This window comes from Poecilia reticulata, chromosome 5 (assembly GCF_904066995.2).
Source record: "Poecilia reticulata chromosome 5, P_reticulata-male-v2, whole genome shotgun sequence".
NCBI classification, from domain to species: Eukaryota; Metazoa; Chordata; class Actinopteri; order Cyprinodontiformes; family Poeciliidae; genus Poecilia; species Poecilia reticulata.
Window position 1 is genome coordinate 3,128,188 of NC_088834.1, and position 21,566 is coordinate 3,149,753.

At 40.1% G+C, this 21,566-nt stretch overlaps 3 protein-coding genes across 7 annotated transcripts in view; 1 reads left to right on the forward strand and 2 right to left on the reverse strand.

Moving 5' to 3' along the window:
- arhgef3 (Rho guanine nucleotide exchange factor (GEF) 3) overlaps positions 1–13,846 on the forward strand; it is a 28,472-nt gene extending 14,626 nt beyond the window's left edge. For 2 of the 5 annotated variants that reach the window (XM_008408339.3, XM_008408341.3), the window contains 8 exons: positions 5,798–6,079; positions 6,564–6,626; positions 6,693–6,789; positions 7,717–7,793; positions 7,872–8,129; positions 9,760–9,930; positions 10,021–10,210; positions 11,284–13,846. In XM_008408339.3, coding sequence (XP_008406561.2) covers positions 5,798–6,079; positions 6,564–6,626; positions 6,693–6,789; positions 7,717–7,793; positions 7,872–8,129; positions 9,760–9,930; positions 10,021–10,210; positions 11,284–11,768 — 1,623 coding nt within the window. In that variant the 3' untranslated portion in view covers positions 11,769–13,846. Of the gene's footprint in view, positions 1–5,797; positions 6,080–6,563; positions 6,627–6,692; positions 6,790–7,716; positions 8,130–9,759; positions 9,931–10,020; positions 10,211–11,283 lie in introns of all 5 variants that reach the window. The other 3 variants (XM_008408340.3, XM_008408342.3, XM_081606790.1) reach the window with 2 other exon arrangements.
- Positions 1,937–5,684, reverse strand: LOC145551615 (uncharacterized). Its single transcript, XM_081606791.1, has 2 exons — positions 5,527–5,684; positions 1,937–3,265 (listed from the first exon to the last, which is right to left on the reverse strand). The coding sequence occupies exon 2, from the start codon at positions 3,184–3,186 to the stop codon at positions 2,011–2,013; it is 1,176 nt and encodes a 391-aa protein (XP_081462917.1). The 5' UTR covers positions 3,187–3,265; positions 5,527–5,684; the 3' UTR covers positions 1,937–2,010.
- On the reverse strand, positions 13,829–18,311 carry LOC103464321 (uncharacterized protein C14orf93 homolog). The gene is made up of 5 exons (XM_008408343.3): positions 17,847–18,311; positions 15,178–15,239; positions 15,006–15,103; positions 14,816–14,934; positions 13,829–14,274 (listed from the first exon to the last, which is right to left on the reverse strand). The coding sequence occupies exons 1-5, from the start codon at positions 18,213–18,215 to the stop codon at positions 13,945–13,947; spliced, it is 978 nt and encodes a 325-aa protein (XP_008406565.2). The 5' UTR covers positions 18,216–18,311; the 3' UTR covers positions 13,829–13,944.
- Positions 18,312–21,566: the final 3,255 nt, after the last annotated feature.

Consider the following 21,566-nt stretch of genomic DNA (forward strand, 5'->3'; position numbering starts at 1 on the left):
TAGACCTGACGTTTCTCTTGGAGTGTAGACCTGATTCTCTCTTGTAGTGTAGACCTGATTCTCTCTTGTAGCGTAGACCTGACGTCCTTCCTGTAGTGTAGACCTGATTCTCTCTTGTAGCGTAGACCTGACGTCCTTCCTGTAGTGTAGACCTGATTCTCTCCTGTAGCGTAGACCTGATTGTCTCCTGTAGCGTAGACCTGACGTTTCTCCTGTAGTGTAGACCTGATTCTCTCCTGTAGGGTAGACCTGACGTTTCTCTTGTAGTGTAGACCTGATTCTCTCCTGTAGTCTAGACCTGATTCTCTCCTGTAGCGTAGACCTGACGTTTCTCCTGTAGTGTAGACCTGATTCTCTCCTGTAGCGTAGACCTGACGTTTCTCCTGTAGTGTAGACCTGATTCTCTCCTGTAGCGTAGACCTGATTCTCTCCTGTAGCGTAGACCTGATTATCTCCTGTAGCATAGACCTGACGTTTCTCCTGTAGCGTAGACCTGATTCTCTCCTGTAGCGTAGACCTGATTCTCTCCTGTAGTGTAGACCTGACGTCTTTCCTGTAGGGTAGACCTGACGTCTTTCCTGTAGCGTAGACCTGACGTCTCTCCTGTAGCGTAGACCTGACGTCTCTCCTGTAGCGTAGACCTGACGTCTCTCCAGGAGCGTAGACCTGATTCTCTCCTGTAGTGTAGACCTCACGTCTTTCCTGTAGGGTAGACCTGACGTCTCTCCTGTAGCGTAGACCTGACGTTTCTCCTGTAGTGTAGACCTGATTCTCTCCTGTAGCGTAGACCTGACGTTTCTCCTGTAGTGTAGACCTGATTCTCTCCTGTAGGGTAGACCTGACGTTTCTCTTGTAGTGTAGACCTGATTCTCTCCTGTAGTGTAGACCTGATTCTCTCCTGTAGCGTAGACCTGACGTTTCTCCTGTAGTGTAGACCTGATTCTCTCCTGTAGCGTAGACCTGACGTTTCTCCTGTAGTGTAGACCTGATTCTCTCCTGTAGCGTAGACCTGATTCTCTCCTGTAGCGTAGACCTGATTCTCTCCTGTAGCATAGACCTGACGTTTCTCCTGTAGCGTAGACCTGATTCTCTCCTGTAGCGTAGACCTGATTCTCTCCTGTAGCATAGACCTGACGTCTTTCCTGTAGGGTAGACCTGACGTCTTTCCTGTAGCGTAGACCTGACGTCTCTCCTGTAGCGTAGACCTGACGTCTCTCCTGTAGCGTAGACCTGACGTCTCTCCAGGAGCGTAGACCTGATTCTCTCCTGTAGTGTAGACCTCACGTCTTTCCTGTAGGGTAGACCTGACGTCTCTCCTGTAGCGTAGACCTGACATCTCTCCTGTAGCGTAGGCCTGACGTCTCTCCTGTACCGTAGACCTGACGTCTCTCCTGTAGTGTAGACCTGACGTCTCTCCTGTAGTGTAGACCTGACGTTTCTCCTGTAGTGTAGACCTGACGTCTCTCCTGTAGTGTAGACCTGACGTCTCTCCTGTAGTGTAGACCTGACGTCTCTCCTGTAGTGTAGACCTGACGTCTCTCCTGTAGTGTAGACCTGACGTCTCTCCTGTAGTGTAGACCTGACGTTTCTCCTGTAGTGTAGACCTGACGTCTCTCCTCTAGCGTAGACTTGACATCTCTCCTGTAGGGTAGACCTGACGTTTCTCCTGTAGGGTAGACATGACGTCTCACCTGTAGGGTAGACCTGACGTCTCTCCTGTAGCATAGACCTGACGTCTCTCCTGTAGCGTAGACCTGACGTCTCTCCTGTAGCATAGACCTGACGTCTCTCCTGTAGCGTAGACCTGACGTCTCTCCTGTAGCGTAGAACTGACGTCTCTCCTGTAGGGTAGACCTGACGATTCTCCTGTAGGGTAGACATGACGTCTCACCTGTAGGGTAGACCTGACGTCTTCTGTAGCGTAGACCTGACGTCTCTCTTGTAGCGTAGACCTGACGTCTCTCCTGTAGCATAGACCTGACGTCTCTCCTGTAGCGTAGACCTGACGTCTCACCTGTAGGGTAGACCTGACGTCTCTCCTGTAGCGTAGACCTGACGTCTCTCCTGTAGCGTAGACCTGACATCTCTCCTGTAGAGTAGACCTGACGTTTCTCCTGTAGCATCGACCTGACGTCTCTCCTGTAGGGTAGACCTGACATCTCTCCTGTAGCGTAGACCTGACATCTCTCCTGTAGGGTAGACCTGACGTTTCTCCTGTAGCATCGACCTGACGTCTTTCCTGTAGCGTAGACCTGACGTCTGTCCTGTAGCGTAGACCTGACGTCTCTCCTGTAGGGTAGACCTGACATCTCTCCTGTAGCGTAGACCTGACGTCTCTCCTGTAGCATCGACCTGACGTCTTTCCTGTAGCGTAGACCTGACGTCTTTCCTGTAGCGTAGACCTGACGTCTGTCCTGTAGCGTAGACCTGACGTCTCTCCTGTAGCGTAGACCTGACGTCTCTCCTGTAGGGTAGACCTGACGTCTCTCCTGTAGCGTAGACCTGACGTCTCTCCTGTAGGGTAGACCTGACGTCTCTCCTGTAGGGTAGACCTGACGTCTCTCCTGTAGCGTAGACCTGACGTCTCTCCTGTAGGGTAGACCTGACGTCTCTCCTGTAGCGTAGACCTGACGTCTCTCCTGTAGGGTAGACCTGACGTCTCTCCTGTAGGGTAGACCTGACGTTTCTCCTGTAGCATCGACCTGACGTCTCTCCTGTAGGGTAGACCTGACATCTCTCCTGTAGCGTAGACCTGACATCTCTCCTGTAGGGTAGACCTGACGTTTCTCCTGTAGCATAGACCTGACGTCTCTCCTGTAGCGTAGACCTGACGTCTCTCCTGTAGGGTAGACCTGACGTCTCTCCTGTAGGGTAGACCTGACGTTTCTCCTGTAGCATCGACCTGACGTCTTTCCTGTAGTGTAGACCTGACGTCTCTCCTGTAGGGTAGACCTGACGTCTCTCCTGTAGCGTAGACCTGACGTCTCTCCTGTAGCGTAGACCTGACGTCTCTCCTGTAGGGTAGACCTGACGTCTCTCCTGTAGGGTAGACCTGACGTCTCTCCTGTAGGGTAGACCTGACGTCTCTCCTGTAGCGTAGACCTGACGTCTCTCCTGTAGGGTAGTCCTAATGTCACTGAGCTCCTGATTGAGGGAACTTGGGGTCTCAACCTCACCACAGTCCATCCTGACACCCCCTCATAGCTGCCGTCCTCCCAGAAGGCCACCTCCTCTGCTGCCAGTTCTCTCTGCCTCCCTCCATCAGCTGCTAACCCAGAACAGACAATCATTATGAGCTACAGGCGTGTTTTAGTCATTATGAAACTACAGTGAAATTGTTTGGCAACTTCCAGCTTATTATGCACACATAAGACATTAAAACAACAACTAAAATAAACACATTATATTAATACATGCAAAGTGTAGGAAAGAAGTAGCAGCTTATAGTCCGGAAAATACGGTAGGAAAAATTGGATAATTTCCACGGCACACCTGACGATCACTCACGGTACACTAGTGTGTCGCGGCACAGTGGTTGAAAAACACTATGTAATCATGCATATTCTGCTTTTATATCATCAATTCAACCAAAACTAAGTTTTTCAGTGCTCCTAACACACATGTAAAATATATTTTAATGGATAAAATAGATTATTATTTTAATATTCTTTCTCCAAACGTACTTCTTCATGGCATTCTTCTATAACTGAACAATACATACAGACGTGTCAAAATGTGTTAAACTGTTTGGCCCATTGCACTGCAACACCAACATGTATTTAAACCCCATTTGAAGGAGTTCATGTTGGAATACAGGCTTTTTTGAGCCAGTATTTGTGATTAAATACTGAGAATGTTTAATCACAAAGTGCAGATTAGGAGACAATTTCAGAAGAGTCAACAACAACTTGGTATGCCATGAATACTAAGCCTGTGATACTAACTACACTGCTCAAAAAAATAAAGGGGACACTTAAAACAACACAATATAACTCCAAGTAAATCAAACTTCTGTGAAATCAAACTGTCCACTTAAGAAGCAACACTGATTGACCCGACCAGGGTCCCCGTTGTCAATCAGTGTTGCTTCCTAAGTGGACAGTTTGATTTCACAGAAGTTTGATTTACTTGGAGTTATATTGTGTTGTTTTAAGTGTCCCCTTTATTTTTTTTTTGAGCAGTATATAATGACCAACATTTTCCATGTGCAAATGATTGTAACTTTGTCATGATGACACAACTGATGCTTCATGTAAAGCTCAGTGTTTCACGTTGGCAGAAACACTTCGGTCTGCTTTCCATCACACAATCTTGGATGAGCTTGACAGACATGCAATGTTGACAATATATCATCAGATTTACCCTGAAAATTGTACGTTGATATGCAGACTTGAGTGTTAAGGTTACATCCCTAAGTTGAGCTAAGTGTGTTCAGTGCTGGATGGTGAAAGTCACTAAATTTGTTCCATTTGTGTGACATTAGAACATTTTCAGCATTAATGCCTGTTTCATACTTAAATCTCATTATTTCTCAATAACACTGAGGGGTTTTGTGCAGGTCCTGGGTCTAGTCAACAGGTGAACAGAAGGTAAAATGGCTACAACAGCAATGAGTCTAAAGGCCGGTGCTCAACAGTTGATTTGCATTTGCATGGCTCTCAGCAGCTTTATTTAAATATGAAAACCTCTGCTAGGCACAAGGGGAGGGGGGTGATGGGGGAACGCGGACACACAGCGGTTTTGACCATTTTTGGCAATGCTCTACAATTTTCCACTCTGACAAAAACCTCTTGCCGATAGCCCTCAATCTCCATGCGCACGGCAGAACTAGGTGTCAATAGCTGTCGAAAATCCCACTTTTCATGCAGTGGATGTTGCTGTACTTTTCTGCTGCAGAATAACAATAAATGTTTCTGAGCAATAAATTGCCCTGGAAGTTATTGTGATAAATAATATTTCAAATAATCTGTCGGTAGTGGTAAGGACCCATTCTCAAAGATCAATAGACTTTTAATTCTTATGTACATTTACCACTGGAACTGGAAGACATTTTAAATATCCAGTCAAATAAAATGGATTGAAGGTGAAGTTGTGGGAAAACTGCCGGAATCTGGGTTTCCTTTCTGCACTCACAAATAACTTCCTGCTTGTTGTTTTATATCCATTCATCCATTTTCTAACACCCTTGTCCCTAAGTGGGACAAGAGCACCTGCCTCTCCTCGTTAGCTGGAGAGGCAGGTGCTCCTCTCCAGGCGGGGTCACCTGGGCAGGTCGCCAGTCTGTCGCAGGGCTTCTTTTATATTAAAAATCTTTAACATGGTTAAAGAAATGCTTAACTGAACATGTTTAAAATGCATTAAAAACTGATAATTCCAATAAAGAAGAGTAATAAATACTGATAAACCTGAATAATGTCTGAGATTAAACCTTGAGTTCTTTAGTAATGGATTTTTTTAGACACAACTTTAAACAGAAACTGTTTTTTTTTTATTACAAAAGCTTGACATTGAAAGGCAATCACTTACCATGTATGGTTTTAGTAATAATTCCTAATTTGGGATTACAGTGATGCTAATCTGGCCTGTTGCTTTTTGGTTAATGACTTCCTCCTTACTGAGTGGCCGTTCAGCCAGCAGGAAAAGTCAATTCCTGTAAGTCAGCAAATAGGGCAAATTTTGTCAATCTGAACAAACATAAAACAGGGAAAGTTTAGTTTAAGTTGAAGTCAGGCAGTGAGAAGAAGACTCAAATAATTTAAAATAAAAAAATATAATTTAATGTTTATTTATTTATAAGTTTCTGTCCCTGCAGCGCTCCGTCAGTTTCCGTAACGAGAGTCGAGCTTCAACTCTACCAAATCCTCCGACTCTTCCTCCTTCTTCCTCCTCTTCCTTTTCCACGATGACGACGCGTGTCGTGTCCGCGACGGTCTCCGGCCCTCCGTCCGGCACGACCATGACGCGGGTTTCCACGGCAACAGGCCCCGCCTCCAAGCGCCGCGACAGCAAACTGTGGAGTGAGACGTTCGACATCCGAGTCGGAGCGACTCTGAGTCCAAAGGAGATAAAAAGACAAGAGGTCGTTTTTCTCTGCTCAGAAATGATCATCAGATTTATGTTTTCACACTGCAAAAACACAACAGTATTTTTATGGTTTATTGTTTAAATATCTTAGTTCACTTTAAATAAGAAAACCATCTTACAAGTAACTTTTCAGCAAAATATGCAAGTTTGTTTTAAGTCAATAATTCTTTAATATTGATTTTTAAAATATTAGTTTCTTTGGCAGATAATTTCACTGATAAAAAGACATTTTTCCATGTTTTAAGTGAAATAATCCGCCAGTGGAATATAAATATTAGGGATAATTAATTTAAAACAAGCCGTATTTCATGCTGAAAAGTTATTTGTAAGTTAGTTTTGTCTCATTTCAACTGTACTAAGATATTTACTCTAGAAAGTAGACCTGAAATTCTTGGTAAGATTTTGTGTTTTTGCAGTGTAAGTGAATCATGTTCAGTCTCTTGTGATTTTTTTAATTCAACATAACCGTCTTCCTACAGGCCATTTTTGAGTTGGCTCAAGGAGAACAGGACTTGGTGGAAGACCTTAAATTGGCCAAAAAGGTAAACAGCAGCTTGGTTGTTGGTTGTTTTGCTGTCTTTCTGGTATTTACATGAATTAAACTGCAGGCGTACCACGACCCGATGCTGAAGCTGTCCATCATGACTGAGCAGGAACTGAACCAGATCTTCGGTACTCTGGACTCACTCATACCTCTGCATGAAGGTGAGACCAGGTTTCTGATTAAAGGCCAAATAAAACATTTAAAATGTTAATTTGACGTCAGTTTGTATGGGGTGCCATTAGTAAATTTACACAGTCAAAATTAGCAGCAAAAATTCGATGTATTAAGTTGTAAGAAGTGAAAAATTGTGGTTCATTGATTAAAGTTATATTTTCACCATGTCATTCATTCAAATTCATTCATTTATAAGTGGCAGTTTCCAACTCAATATTTAGTTTTCAGGCTAAATATTTAATTTACAATCTAAACATTTTGTTTTCAATTAGCAATTTTGCTTGCTAAGTAAATATTTGCCTTAAAGCTAAATATTTAGTTAACCAATGAAATATTCAGCTTGAAACTATTTTGTTAGCAAGCAAAATATTTAATTTGTAAACTAAATATCTGGCTTGTTAACTAAATGTTTAGTTAACAAGCCAGATACAAATTTATTTACAAGCTAAATATTTAATAAAATATTTAGTTTACATTTTATTAGTTAAAAAGCTTAGTATTTATTTTGAAATTAAATATTTAACTTCCAAAAATATGTAGCTTCAAACAAAAATATCTAGCTATCAAGATACATTTTTAATTTGTAAGCTAAATATTTAGCTAGCTCAGAGCTGTATATTTAGATTGCTAACTAAGTATTTAGAAACTAAGTATTTAGTTAGCAATCTAAATATTTAGTTTGTAAGCTAAATATTTAGCGAAAAGTTGTAGTTACCAGTCGAACTAGAACTTTTTAATTTAAATTACAGAGGGTTGACTTAAAACAAGCTCGTATTTATTGCTGAAATGTTACTTTTCAGTTGGTTTCATCTTTTTTCAAGTGAACTAGGATATTTACACTTGAATTTAGACCAAAATATTTTGTTAAGAGATTGTGTTTTTGCAGTGTAGGAACAATTTCTGACTTTTCTCAGACTTGCTGGGTCGGCTACGAGACGCCAGAAAACCCGACGGAACCACAGAAAATGTCGGACACATCCTGACCGCCTGGGTGAGCGTTTCTGTCTCATTATATCAGCGTTATAAGCTGGGCGGGATGCCTCATGGCGATGTGCTGGTGTCCCTGCAGCTGCCGTGTCTCTCCTCCTACACGCCGTACTGCAGCAACCAGGTTCAGGCCAAGGCCCTGCTGGACCAGAAGAAGCAGGACCGGCGGGTCCAGGACTTCTTGCAGCGCTGCCTGCAGTCTCCGTTCAGCAGGAAGTTGGACCTGTGGAACTTCCTGGACATCCCTCGCAGCCGGCTGGTGAAGTACCCGCTGCTGCTCAGAGAGATCCTGAAGCACACGCCCAACGACCACCTGGACCGGCAGCACCTGGAGGAAGCGGTGAGGAAACCCAACCCTGATGACTGCTGGTTGCATTTGTTTAGACTGAACTCAAACTTTTTACTATTTTTTCCATTCACATTTTTTACTTTTCAAACTCAGAAATTTCAGAGATTTTTTGTAGATTTTTTTTTAAATCAAGCTAAAATTTTGTAGTTTTGCGGAAATGTACTCCTATTTTTTTTTTTCCTCGATCTACAACGGTCCTAACATGGCGTCCTGAAAACATCACTTTCAGCTTATTCCGTTAAGAGTTTCAGGTGCTACGTGTAGCATTGATTTTAGACTCACTTTTAAATGTGTGTTTTGTAAAATAAACAGATTTCCACCACAGCTTACTGCTGCGGCCATATTGAAACGTGAAGTCAGCCTTAAAAGTTGAAACTAAAAGTTGAAACTAAAAACTAACCTTACCAAACTCCGCCCAGAAACGCCCCTCTAAAATCCCGCATAGCTGCATGTCTCACAAACAAAACCTCGTGGTGCTTAGTTTCTCTGTAAACATGTCGTCTTTCATTTCGACTGACTCTCTGCAGAGTATTTCTGAGTCGATTATAGTGTAGCATTTCTGCCGGATTTTCACAAAATATCAGCCACGACAATGGACAGGGGAACCAACAAGTTCATGTCATCTTTTTTTGGACGACATCAAGATGTTTTAGCCACGCAATGCCTCTAACATTGTGCGCGTCACAGCTAAATGCTACCGGTGGGTCGATGAGGAAAACAGCAGATTCTCACACCTCAGCATAAATATAGCTGTGGACAAGATCACTGATGGCTATTGTTCTTGCAAAGCTGGGTAAGTCGGGCATTCATGGTTTTGAGGGTTACTTTTGAACTCACTGATTTCTGTTGTTGGCAAATGTTTGAGTTTGCCTAGGCCTGATGCTAACGTGGCTAACACGATTACAGTTTAGTAAAAAGCCTTTTCAAGTGAAATAAAATCTTTAATGTATGTCAGATACGGTACACATTGCATATTGATCTGTTCAGCTAACATAAGACTGTAACAGACAGGCTTCAAGGTGTAGAAGTTGTATCGGTACTGCCATTATGTTGTACTTAGCTAAACGGTTTTCATAATGGATGTGTTTATTATTGACTTTATTTTATTCATTCATTAAACACAAAGAAAGCAAAGCAATAATACTTACGCCAGCAGACACTTTGTTCTTATTGATCCTACGACGGTTGAGCTGCAAATGCGATCATCCACAAGCTTTAATCCAAGCAAGGCTTTCCGTTTCAGATTTTGGAAATCTCTGAATTTTAGTTCCACAAATACGATCAGGATACCTGACATCGCCTGTGCAGATAACCCACTGACAGTGGAGAACTATTCTTTTTTGAGTCCTGACGCAAAAACTTTCTGCCGCTCTGCTAGTCCACAATGTACATTAGCATGTGTTTACTACTGTAGCTTGCGTTTGTGAGACGGTCACGCACGTGGTAGCTGCGCTGTGACGTAAAATGGGCATTAGCCAATGAAACGCGGCCCCTGTGGTAAGGTCCATTCTGAGTTCCTCCTAGTTTGACTAACTTTGATTTTTCCGACTCAGAAGTCATAATTTCCCAGTTTTGTTCGTAATCTGGAGGCAGCATAATTAGCTCGTCTCTGGCCCAACAGATGCTGATGGTGCAGAGCGTGGTGGCGGACATCAACAGGCGGACCGGAGAGTCGGAGTGTCAGCACTATAAGGACCGTCTGCTTTACTCAGATGAAGGACGGCGGGACGAACTGATCGACCGATCCAAAACGCTCAGCTGCCACGGAGAGCTGAAGAACAACAGAGGAATCGTTAGTGTCTCTCCAGAGTTATTCTCATCCACCTTTATTGTTTTGATAATTTCTCACCAAACTTTTAATAATTATTCTGTGGTCTTGCAGAAGCTCCACGTGTTTCTGTTCCAGGACATTTTGGTGATCACCCGGTCGGTTTCGCTGAACAGCCAGCGGGTTAGCTACCAGCTCTGCCGCCAGCCAATCCCCATCAGCCAGCTGGACCTGGAGGACGTATCGGACGGCGAGATGAGAGTGGGCGGGTCCATCAGAGGGGCCTTCAGCAACAACGAGCGAAGTCAGTGACAAAAGTTACAACGACTAGCTTCAGGCTGAAAAGAGAAATAAGAACTGATTGAAATAGGACAAAATGAAATTAAAAGTAACTTTTGATCAAGAAATGGAAGCTTGTTTAAATCAATAATTCTTCAATATTGATGAAAAATGCTAGTTCCACTGGCAGATTATTTCACAATCAACCGTCACGTTACCTAGCAACGCCAGCCAAGTCCAGCCTGTTACCTAGCAACCCAGTTCTAGATCCACTGGCTGATTATTTCACTTCTAATATTTTTTTTCATATTAAATAAGTAAAATAATCTTCCAGTGGAGCCTGAACTTTATTTAAAATAATATTAAGGAATTACTCCTGACCCCACTAACGGACAAGGATATATAGAAAATGGATGGATGGATGGATGGATGGATGGATGGATGGATGGATTAAGGAATTATTGACTTAAAACAAGCTTCTATGTCATTTTTGCCTTAATTCAAATGTACTTGAAACTAGACCATAAATATTTGGTAGGATTTTGTGTTTTTACAGTGTGGTCACTGTATTCACTGCAAAATTTTGTATTTTGTTCAAGTTTCTAGTGAATACATCTTTCTACAAATGAAATGAGACAAAATTAACTTATAACTAACTTTTCAGCTCAATATCAAAGCTTACTTTAAATAAATAATTCCTTAATATAGATTTTTTTTAAAAAGTGGGCAAGTGTCCAAGGGCAGATTATTTCACTTGTAACATTTTTTGCATGTTATAAGTGAAATAATCTGCCAGTGGAGCTAGCACTTTTTAATCATTTTTCAACAATTAATGTCTTAAACATCTCCTATTTCTTGCAGAAAAGTTACTTGTAAGTTAGTTTTGTCTCATTTCAAGTGTGATAAAATATTTGCACTATTAACTAAACAAACACATGGTAATATTTTGTGTTTTTGCAGTGTCGTTTTCCAAATGTATATGTTTTTTAGCTAAAGAGCTACAGTTACACTCATGTTCTAGAGTGTTGGATGATTTTTTTCCCCCCCAGATACTTTTAAAATAATTTATCATTAAAACTAACTTTCTTCTCCTCTCAGCCAAGAACTTCTTCCGGGTTTCGTGCCGGTCAGGAAGCCAGCTGCAGACGCACTGCTTCCAGGCGAGCGACGCCTTCAACAAGCAGCAGTGGATCAACTGCATCCGGCAGGCCAAGGAGGCGGCGGGAGACCAGACTCCTCAGACGGAACGGCGTACAGAACCAGAACCAGGAGAACCAACCGATTCGAGCGAAAATTCAGAAATCAAAAACGAAACTTTGGCAAAGACAGAAGATCTGAATCTGGAAGATGCTGGTTTATTCTCAGAAAGCATGATGGCCGACAATGATGGGATGTCATCAGTAGAACCAGAGATGGACGGTGAGACAGAGTCGACACCAGAACCAGAACCACCTGCAGACTGCAGGATGGACCAAGAAGTAGAGACTACAGGTGGGAAGGACGCTCTGAACGCAGAGGAAGAGGAGGAGGAGGAAGTCAGCACAGACGCCGGAGACAACGAGGAAATGATCTGCAGATGCTGACGGAAAATAAACTGAACTGAATTCAACCGAATAAAGAATCAGTTCAGATACTCAACAAAATGTTGGTTCTGATGGTTAATATTAGGACATTTGTGAATTTCCAACAACAAGCTGGGTGTTTTTTATTGAAGTTTTCTTACACGGCAAAATCACAAAATCTTACCAAGTATTTAATGTCTAGTTTCTAATCTTAGTACATTTGAATTAAGATAAAACTAACTTAGAAGGAACTTTTCAGCAAAATACAGGAGCTGGTTTTAAACCAATAGTTCCTTAACATTTATTTTAAACTCAAAACCTCTGGATTTTTTTTTACTCTTTTATAACATTTTCCCAAAGTTATAGGTAAAACAATCTGCTAGTTGAATTAGTACTTCTTCATTAATTATTGACTTTTCTGAGTTTCTTGCGGCTAATTTTTCTTTACAAACTCTGAAATTTCTTTGCTCTTTTCTAGAAAATTTTTGAGATCTTGTATCTTCTTGCAAATTTTTGTTTTAAAAACGTGCTAGATTATTTCAGTCATAACAAGACACGTTCAACATAGTGAAATAATTTGCCAGTGGAACCAGAATTTGGTTGCTAGGTAACGGGGCTTAGCTTGGCTGGGGTTGCTAGGTAACGGCACAGGCCCCTTAACTTGAAATAAACTGGCAGTGGAACTAGAACATTTTCATCAATATTTAAGAATTACTGACTATAACTTAGTTACTTGTAATTTATTTGACTTATTTCAAATGTACTAAGATATTTGCAGTAACAACTAGAGCAAAAATACTTGTAATATTTTGTGTTTTTGCAGTGTAACTTCAAGTTCCAGTGTTAAGTTCTTTAGAAAGTTATGACATTATCAATGCTTGTCAGTATTTGAAAATTGTGACAAAACAAAATTAATTATTTCAATAATTTATCCAGTAAAATGTCTTATTTTAACTAGATTCTAGTGAAAAACCTAATATTTTGTTTCTGGAGCGAATAAAATTAATTTGCCGATATATTTGGTTTTGTTTGCCGCAGTAGCTCATTTAGCCACTCTGACAGATGGTGGCGCTATGTTTATTGTTCTAACCACTCTCACTGTAAAAAATGGGTTTATTTTATGCTGAACATTCAGCTTTACTTTGTTTGGAAAAAGAAGCCTCATACGGTTTTATCCAGACGGGTTTTAAATGCCGTTTTATAAACATTTCACCGTTCGTCTCAGCTGAACTGAAACTGAGAGCTGACCCAGTTTCAGTGGAAATGGAGAGGAACCCATTTAGCAGCAGAACCATTAATCTTTTAGAGCATTTTCCTTTTTAAAATCACAACGAAGAGTTATCGGTTTATGTTTCTGTATAGATCCCAGGTGGTTTTTGTGCAGAGAAAACTGTTGTACATAAAGAATGTATATGAGGAATATGTCCATATGAATGCCTGAACCAGTTTATTAATATGCAACTCATAATTCATGAATATTGATTGAGCCAAATGTGTCCTAGTCTTGATTATAACTGATTGCGCATCTCAGAAGCACTGAAAGGAAACGATCCCCTTTATTCTGCTGCATCCCAAAAAAAAAAGGCATTCATGAACATCTTTGTTAAATCATACTCAATAAATTTTCAGTCTAAATGATTTTGTCTGTGTACAAATTGAATGCAATTTATAAACAAGTGCAAATAAGAGCTGCAAACATTTTCCCTGCAACAAATAAACCAAATTTATGAAAATGTTCATGTTACAATCGTACATCATGAAAGCAGGGGGCAATTCTGACTTTATGTAGGGAATAAGTTCAAGGTCAAAAAATGTTAACATTAATCTCAGAAAATTAAATCTGGAAAAAGTTGGATATCTAAAAACAATTTAGAAATCTGAGAAAAAGCAGATTTCTAAATTGCTTTTTCAGATATGACGTTTTTTTCAGGTAAAAACGTCATATCTGAAGAAAAGTCTGAAATCTGAGAAAAATGATCATATTTGAAAAAAATAAAAAATAAATCAGAAATATGAAAAAAATTATTAGAAATCTAAAATCAGAAAGTAGTAAGAAATCTGAAAAAATAAAACTAACTAGAAACAAAACAAAAATCTGAATTTATTTTTTTTTTGGTCCTAATCTTCTTCCAGATTACACATTACGACATGTACCAAATGTTTTTATGTTGGCCCAGAACCCACAGAGTTCTGGTAGTTATTCTAGAATTACAGGCAAGGCCTCCGATTTGAAGTGTCTCTTCGCCGCCTCGGCGCTGTAGTTGCTGGGCGGCGGTCTGTCAGAGTCGGGTCCAAAGCGCAGCCGTTGGTGATACGTGGCATTGAACTTCCGAGTGGAATCCAGTCTGCTTTGAAGAGCCGTGCAAAGGTCGCCGAGTTCCTCGCTACGAAACGAGGGACGACGCACAATCCATCCAAACGTGCCGTCCAACTCGCCGTCCTCCTCGTCAGACATCAGCTCCGTCGTGACGCCACGCCAGAGCTCCAGCTCCTCCGCTTTCAGCACGCTCTGCCGGGCCAACAGTAACTGCAACAAACGGACAGAAGATCAGGTTTCAGCAAAATATCCGACATGTACGGGGAACATTAGGGACAATGTAAGAAAAATAAACATCCCTAACCTTACAGATATTTTTTTCAGTGACTCTAATCATCGTTCATACTTCTGAGATTAACTTCCAAATTTCCTTTTGGGAAAAAAGTCAGAATCTTCTCATTTTAGTAACCCTAACTCTCTTCCAAAATTCTCAGATTAACATCCACAAAAAAAGTCAGATGTTTTTTCCAGAGGCCCCATTTATGTCTGAATTTACTAAGAAAAATAATCCAAATTATTTCTCTTTTTTTGACCATAATTGTCTTCCATACTCCTCTGATCAACATCCTTTTTTTTGTTTTACATTTTTGGAGGTAATTTTGTTTCAGTGTGTCTAATGATCTTCCGTACTTCTGAGTGTAACGTCAAAATTTCTTAGAATTCTGTAGAGTCATTTTTTTCCAGTGGTCCTACTCTTCTTCCGTATGTTGGTCACAAATCGCTAAAATTCAATAAAATTTGTGTAACTTACTCTCTTCCTTCTTGCCCGACTCTTGGAGGAGTTCTTCTGCGAAGCAGCCTTGTGTGCAAGGTGTGGCTGCTGGTACCTAAAGTTTCTTCGTATCGTCTCAAAGTAAGTCTTGCAAGAAGCTGGAATAAAAATAAGTGTGTGTCAAAATTGCATAGAGAGAATCATATTGATATCAAACTGAATTCCTTACAAATGAGGACGCCGCTCTCCACTCGCTGAAAATCCGGATACGTCCTCAGGGATTGGACGAGGCTGGTGGTAACTGCATGGTTGTGCGCAGAGCTCATTCTGCGAAAACGAGAGATGCGAGTATTTCAAGAGTTTGCGACATTAAATGTGAACAAAAAGGAATAAAACCTCACCCCTGTTGGGGGTCGTAACGACTGTTGTTCGTTTCCGCATTGTGAAGACGCCGAACCGCTTCCTGTAAAAACAAAGGCGAGTCTGATTAGTATTAGCCTGCTATGCCATCTACTGCATGCAGAGTTTCCTGACTATTATTGATAAACGATTGCTTCCTGAAGGCATGGTCTGCGTTCAGCTTTTAAATTTTACCCAAATGCTAACGTTTGCCCGCGACGTAATGCACCAGGTAAACGCCAAGAAGCTTACAGTAAGTTACCTGCACTGTAAACAACTGTCCTGTATTGTTTTTGCCACTGGGAGCAGCTGTTTAGTTTAAAATTATATCTGAACTTTGACCCCAAATGACAGTCAAGAAGAAAAGAACCAAAGTTCAAACCATCATCTTATCCCCTACTCCAACATCTCTCTGCCTGGCATTGTAACCATCCAACCATGCAAAGACTAAAGAAGAGCAGCAAAAGCAAACGAAGTGAATTAGCAGTGTTTACCAACAACATCATCCAGGACATGTTGCTGTGTTATATCATCTCTGCTTCCCAGAAACTGAATTATTGGCTTGAAGCCGTCATGCAGAAATTATCTTTAGTCAGAGGCCTACTCAGATTCATTGCCAGATTGACTGCTACTGGAGATCCTTCCTGCTCTCAACATCACCACCCACAACAACCTTTGAAGATACTTGGATGGTCAGAAGTATCACTACATTTAATTTCCTTTTGGGATAGATAAGATTGTATGTTGTGTTTTATAAAGTTTGAATTAAATTCTGTCTTTTAGTTTCGCAGCCTGAACACAATCCGTTCTGGGACACATTAAACGGCAAACTACTACCTGATTTATCTGATCTAAAATGATTTTACAGCCAAGAGAGACGGGCAGATCCAAATGAGACCGATGTTAATGTTAATTAAATATTTGGACAGACTGAACAACCTTGTTCACTTCATCAGCTGCCATTGCTGAAAGTACAGGCAGACTACAATTCTGAAACGGTGCAGAAAATCCACGTCATCGTTCTCAACTTCATCCACTGCATGAAAAGTCGGATTTTCGACAGCTATTGACACCTAGTTCTGCCGTGCGCATGGAGATTGAGGGCTTTCGGCAAGAGGTTTTTGTCAGAGTGGAAAATTGTAGAGCACTGCCAAAAATGGTCAAAACCGCTGTGTGTCCGCGTTCCCCCATCACCCCCCTCCCCTTGTGCCTAGCAGAGGTTTTCATATTTAAATAAAGCTGCTGAGAGCCATGCAAATGCAAATCAACTGTTGAGCACCGGCCTTTAGACTCATTCCTGTTGTAGCCATTTTACCTTCTGTTCACCTGTTGACTAGACCCAGGACCTGCACAAAACCCCTCAGTGTTATTGAGAAATAATGAGATTTAAGTATGAAACAGGCATTAATGCTGAAAATGTTCTAATGTCACACAAATGGAACAAATTTAGTGACTTTCACCATCCAGCACTGAACACACTTAGCTCAACTTAGGGATGTAACCTTAACACTCAAGTCTGCATATCAACGTACAATTTTCAGGGTAAATCTGATGATATATTGTCAACATTGACATATATTGTCTGTCAAGCTCATCCAAGATTGTGTGATGGAAAGCAGACCGAAGTGTTTCTGCCAACGTGAAACACTGAGCTTTACATGAAGCATCAGTTGTGTCATCATGACAAAGTTACAATCATTTGCACATGGAAAATGTTGGTCATTATATACTGCTCAAAAAAAAAATAAAGGGGACACTTAAAACAACACAATATAACTCCAAGTAAATCAAACTTCTGTGAAATCAAACTGTCCACTTAGGAAGCAACACTGATTGACAACGGGGACCCTGGTCGGGTCAATCAGTGTTGCTTCTTAAGTGGACAGTTTGATTTACTTGGAGTTATATTGTGTTGTTTTAAGTGTCCCCTTTATTTTTTTGAGCAGTGTAGTTAGTATCACAGGCTTAGTATTCATGGCATACTAAGTTGTTGTTGACTCTTCTGAAATTGTCTCCTAATCTGCACTTTGTGATTAAACATTCTCAGTATTTAATCACAAATACTGGCTCAAAAAAGCCTGTATTCCAACATGAACTCCTTCAAATGGGGTTTAAATACATGTTGGTGTTGCAGTGCAATGGGCCAAACAGTTTAACACATTTTGAGACGTCTGTATGTATTGTTCAGTTATAGAAGAATGCCATGAAGAAGTATGTTTGGAGAAAGAATATTAAAACAATAATCTATCGTATCCATCAAAATATATTTTACATGTGTGTTAGGAGCACTGAAAAACTTAGTTTTGGTTGAATTGATGATATAAAAGCAGAATATGCATGATTACATACAATAGACTTTCGCTAAACGTGATCTTTGTTTGATTTTAGAATAATCCAGAAGCATTTCTTCAGCGCATGCGCAAACGAGCCAAAGCGCGCAGCTGTTGGCCCGTTCTGGAGCATGCAAGCTGCACTGGATGAATTACCATGGTAACGGATGCACTACTGCGTTTGTGAAACCGAATCGAGGCTCGATTCAACCAGGTTTATCCGGAGAATCCCGGTTTAATGAAACAGACCATCTGGACTCCCTCACTGTGCAACAATAAACAGCAGTTGTTTATAATCAATTATTGTTTATAATTATTCAACACACGTGTTCGCCGCTCACCGCTAGTTTGGCATTGTGGCTCCGTCTTTTCCTCGGGTGGGTTTCCGCCGTCCCGGGCTCGCTTTGCCGTTTCTCCTCCAGGCCAGAGATCCGTTCTTCCAGGGAAACAAACCTCTCATCCATGGAATCAAGTTTCTGATAAAGGCTTTCGGAAAAATGGGTTATCTGGCGAGACAACCCGCTGATGGCGGATAAAACCGTATCGATGTCTGCCGGTGAGTCCTCCACATCTGACCCCGGGCTGTTGGAGTCTCCATTCCGAGATCCATCGCTGCCGTGAAGCCCGTTTTGCTCAAAATACTCCGACTGACAGAGGTCATGTTGGCAGTCTTCACAGAGGTGGCGTGGTCTTTTCTCGGAGACGTCCATGTTCGTCGGGTTAAGGTTTAATATGAGTGGGAACCGTTTTAAAAGCAGAACAGGAGGCGGTGGGTCGCAAATACCTGAATAATAATGAGCCAGAGGACCAATGGGAAGAAAGGACCTTTTTATGGCAGGCAGATTTAGAATAAAATCGGTTCTGCCAAATATCTCGATATCTAAAAATGGGATTTGAATAGAAACAGCTACATTTCTATTATTCTGAATGGTAATTTAAGATATATGCACTTACATCATGATTAGCTAATTAGAACAATTCGAGATATCTTAAATTGCGTCATCTCAACAGTCACAGATTTGTAATTATGGCAAGCAGGTTTAAGATAACCTCAGTTCCAACACACTCAATCAATTTCTACAATAAATGTCAGCAACAAGGCCTTTCAAAGTGATTTATATCATGAAAATACTAAAATAAAAAGTAAATACAGGATATTTTGACTTAACGGAATAATTATTCCATCCAAATATCAGTGATGCAATTCTGACGTGAGGGTGTTAATTCAAAATATCCAGAACAGAAAAAGAGTCTAGATTAAAAGTAATTTAGATCATTTAGAAATTTAGATTTAGAAATTTAACAACTACCTTAATCCTAAAAATCTCATTTTTAAAATGTATCTTTGATTAAAGTTATTTTAAGTCATAATAAAAAGAGAGCTATCTAAAATTTTCTTTATGACTAGTCATGATGTAATTGTTGATATCTGAAATATGTGTTTCAAATCATAAGTAATTTATTGCAGATACCTTGAATTAAAGCTCCAAAATGATAACATTTAAATAAAAAATGTAATTAGAGATATCTTAAGTAAAATGTCATAAACCAATTCCACCTATCTGGAATATGTGTGCCGAAGTCTATTTTATGTTAAAACGGTCTGCCATAGAACCATAATGCACTTTGACAGGACACAGAGATCCAGCCAATCACGGCTTTTCCTCCCAAAGACGAGAAGTTCGATTCAAATGCTAATTTTATTCTTTATCATGTTAATTTAGCGCCTTCATCCCATTATCAGCAGTTTCTGGCACAGAGAAACGCGACATTCATGGGTTTTTACAGACCCGTTAATATTGTTTTTATGTTTTAACTCTTATTTTTAAAGGTGTTATTGCCTAAAACTAATTGTGAACTATGTTTTGTTACATGAGATATTATGTGGTAATTTTAGGTTGTATTTTCACTCCAGAGTTGTTGACAAGTTTGTCTTGTAAAATAAACACGTTTCCATCACCGCTTGTTATTGTTGATGGGAGGAGCGGCCATATTGGATCTGGTTTGAAAAATTCTCAGACTCTCCAAATAGGGATTCTGCAACGACGTGTCAGGAGCATTGTTTATAGAAAAAAATGATGAGTGAATTAATGCCAAAAAGAACTTCCATTTTTTTAGATTCATCTCTGAAATTTTCTAGAAAAATACGAAAATTTCTGGGTTTCAAAATTAAAAATATATGCTAGAAAAAATATTCTGAAATTTTGAGATTAAGCTCACAAATTTTCTAGAAAAAACAAGGAAATTTCTGAGTTTGAAAATATGACAATTTGCTAAAATGAAAAGAAAAGCGGGCTGCACAGTGGCGCAGTTGGTAGAGCTGTTGCCTTGCAGCAAGAAGGTTCTGGGTTCAATTCCCAGCCTGGGGTCTTTCTGCATGGAGTCTCCATGTTCTCCCTGTGTATGCGTGGGTTTTTTCCGGGTACTCCGGTTTCCTCCCTCAGGTTAATTGGCCTCTCCAAATTGCCCCTAGGTATGAGTGTGTGTGTGCATGGTTGTGTGTCTCTGTGTTGCCCTGTGACAGACTGGCGACCTGTCCAGGGTGACCCCACCTCTCGCCCGAAACGTTGGCTGGAGAGGCACCAGCACCCCTCCCAACCCCACTGAGGGAAAAAGGGTGCAAGAAAATGGATGGATGAAAAGAAAAGCTTTGAAATTTTGAGATTAATCAAAAAATGATTAATTAATTTAAAAAATCCTGAGTTTGAAACATATAAAATGTAAATTCTGGTTTGGAAAATGTTCATAATTTCTGAATGGGAACTTTGTGACGGAATCTTAGGGACATTTTAGACAGAAAAAATAGCAAATTTCCACCAAAAAGACCTGAGGTACTTCGGGGGGGGGGACAACAACTCAAAAATTGTTTTTGAGTTGTTTTTTGTTTTAAAAGTTGAAATTTTGTTAGAAAAGAAATCTGAAATTTTAGATTAGTCTCAGAAATTATATAGAAAAAATGCGGAGATTTCAAAAGTTGAAATTTTGCTAAAAAAAACTTACATTTTTGAGAAAAATCACAACATTTTTCTGAGTTTCTAAAGTCAAAAATGTTAAACTTTTGAAACAGAAATTTTCCTGTTTTTTCTAAAAGAATTATGAAATTTTATTGCTGGAAATTTACTCCTCCTTTTTTTCTATCTACAACGGCCTTATATGTGTAGGACTACAGCGGGGATCTTCCAACTGATTGATGACTACAAATGTAACGCAGCATATCTAGAGAAACTTATTCTTGTGTTTATCTGTAGCATCAAAATACATTAAAGATCTGTTGTTGTTTATGAACCTTCCAGACCAATCAGGTCTTCTAGTTCCAGTTCTGGTTCTGCTCTGCATCCCCAGAACCAAACATGGAGAAGCAGCATTCAGCTTCTGTGCACCACAAATCATCCAGAAAACTGCAAAACTGTTGAAACACTGAGTTCCTTTATATCACAGATTTTCTTTTATTGAATATAAATAAACATTTTTCTGTGTTCTGTTGCATTTTCTCGTCTTTGCACAAATAAAGATTGCAGTAAATTGTTAAAAATGCACCGTATTGTTTTCTGTGACTATGAATTTCTGACAGTTAAAAGTTATTGCATGATGACTAAGAACAACGTTTGAAATCAGAAGGTTGACCTCTGGAGCAGTGGTCATTCAGATTTCCATGTCTTCGGCTCCCAGCAGCTACAGTAGGGAAGGGAGGCCTACAGCATCAGAAAAATACACACAAAAAATTATTTTTGTGTTTTTCAAGTGCAAATTATTACATTACAAAAGTAACTTTTCTGCAAAATTTAGGAATTTGTTTAAAATAAATAATTCCTTAACATTTATTTTAAAAAAGGCATTTTCTGCCAGTGGAACTAATACATTTTCATCAATTTTAAGGAAGTATTAACACAAAACTAGCTTGTATATTTTGCTGACACGTTACTTTTATGTTAGTTCTGTCTTATTTCAAGTGGACTATGACAGACCTGCTGCAATTAACAAATGTTACTAGATTGTAAAATGTCCCAGAAATGATTTTGATAAATGGTAAAATTGTTGTTTTGAGACTGTTTTCAACTGAT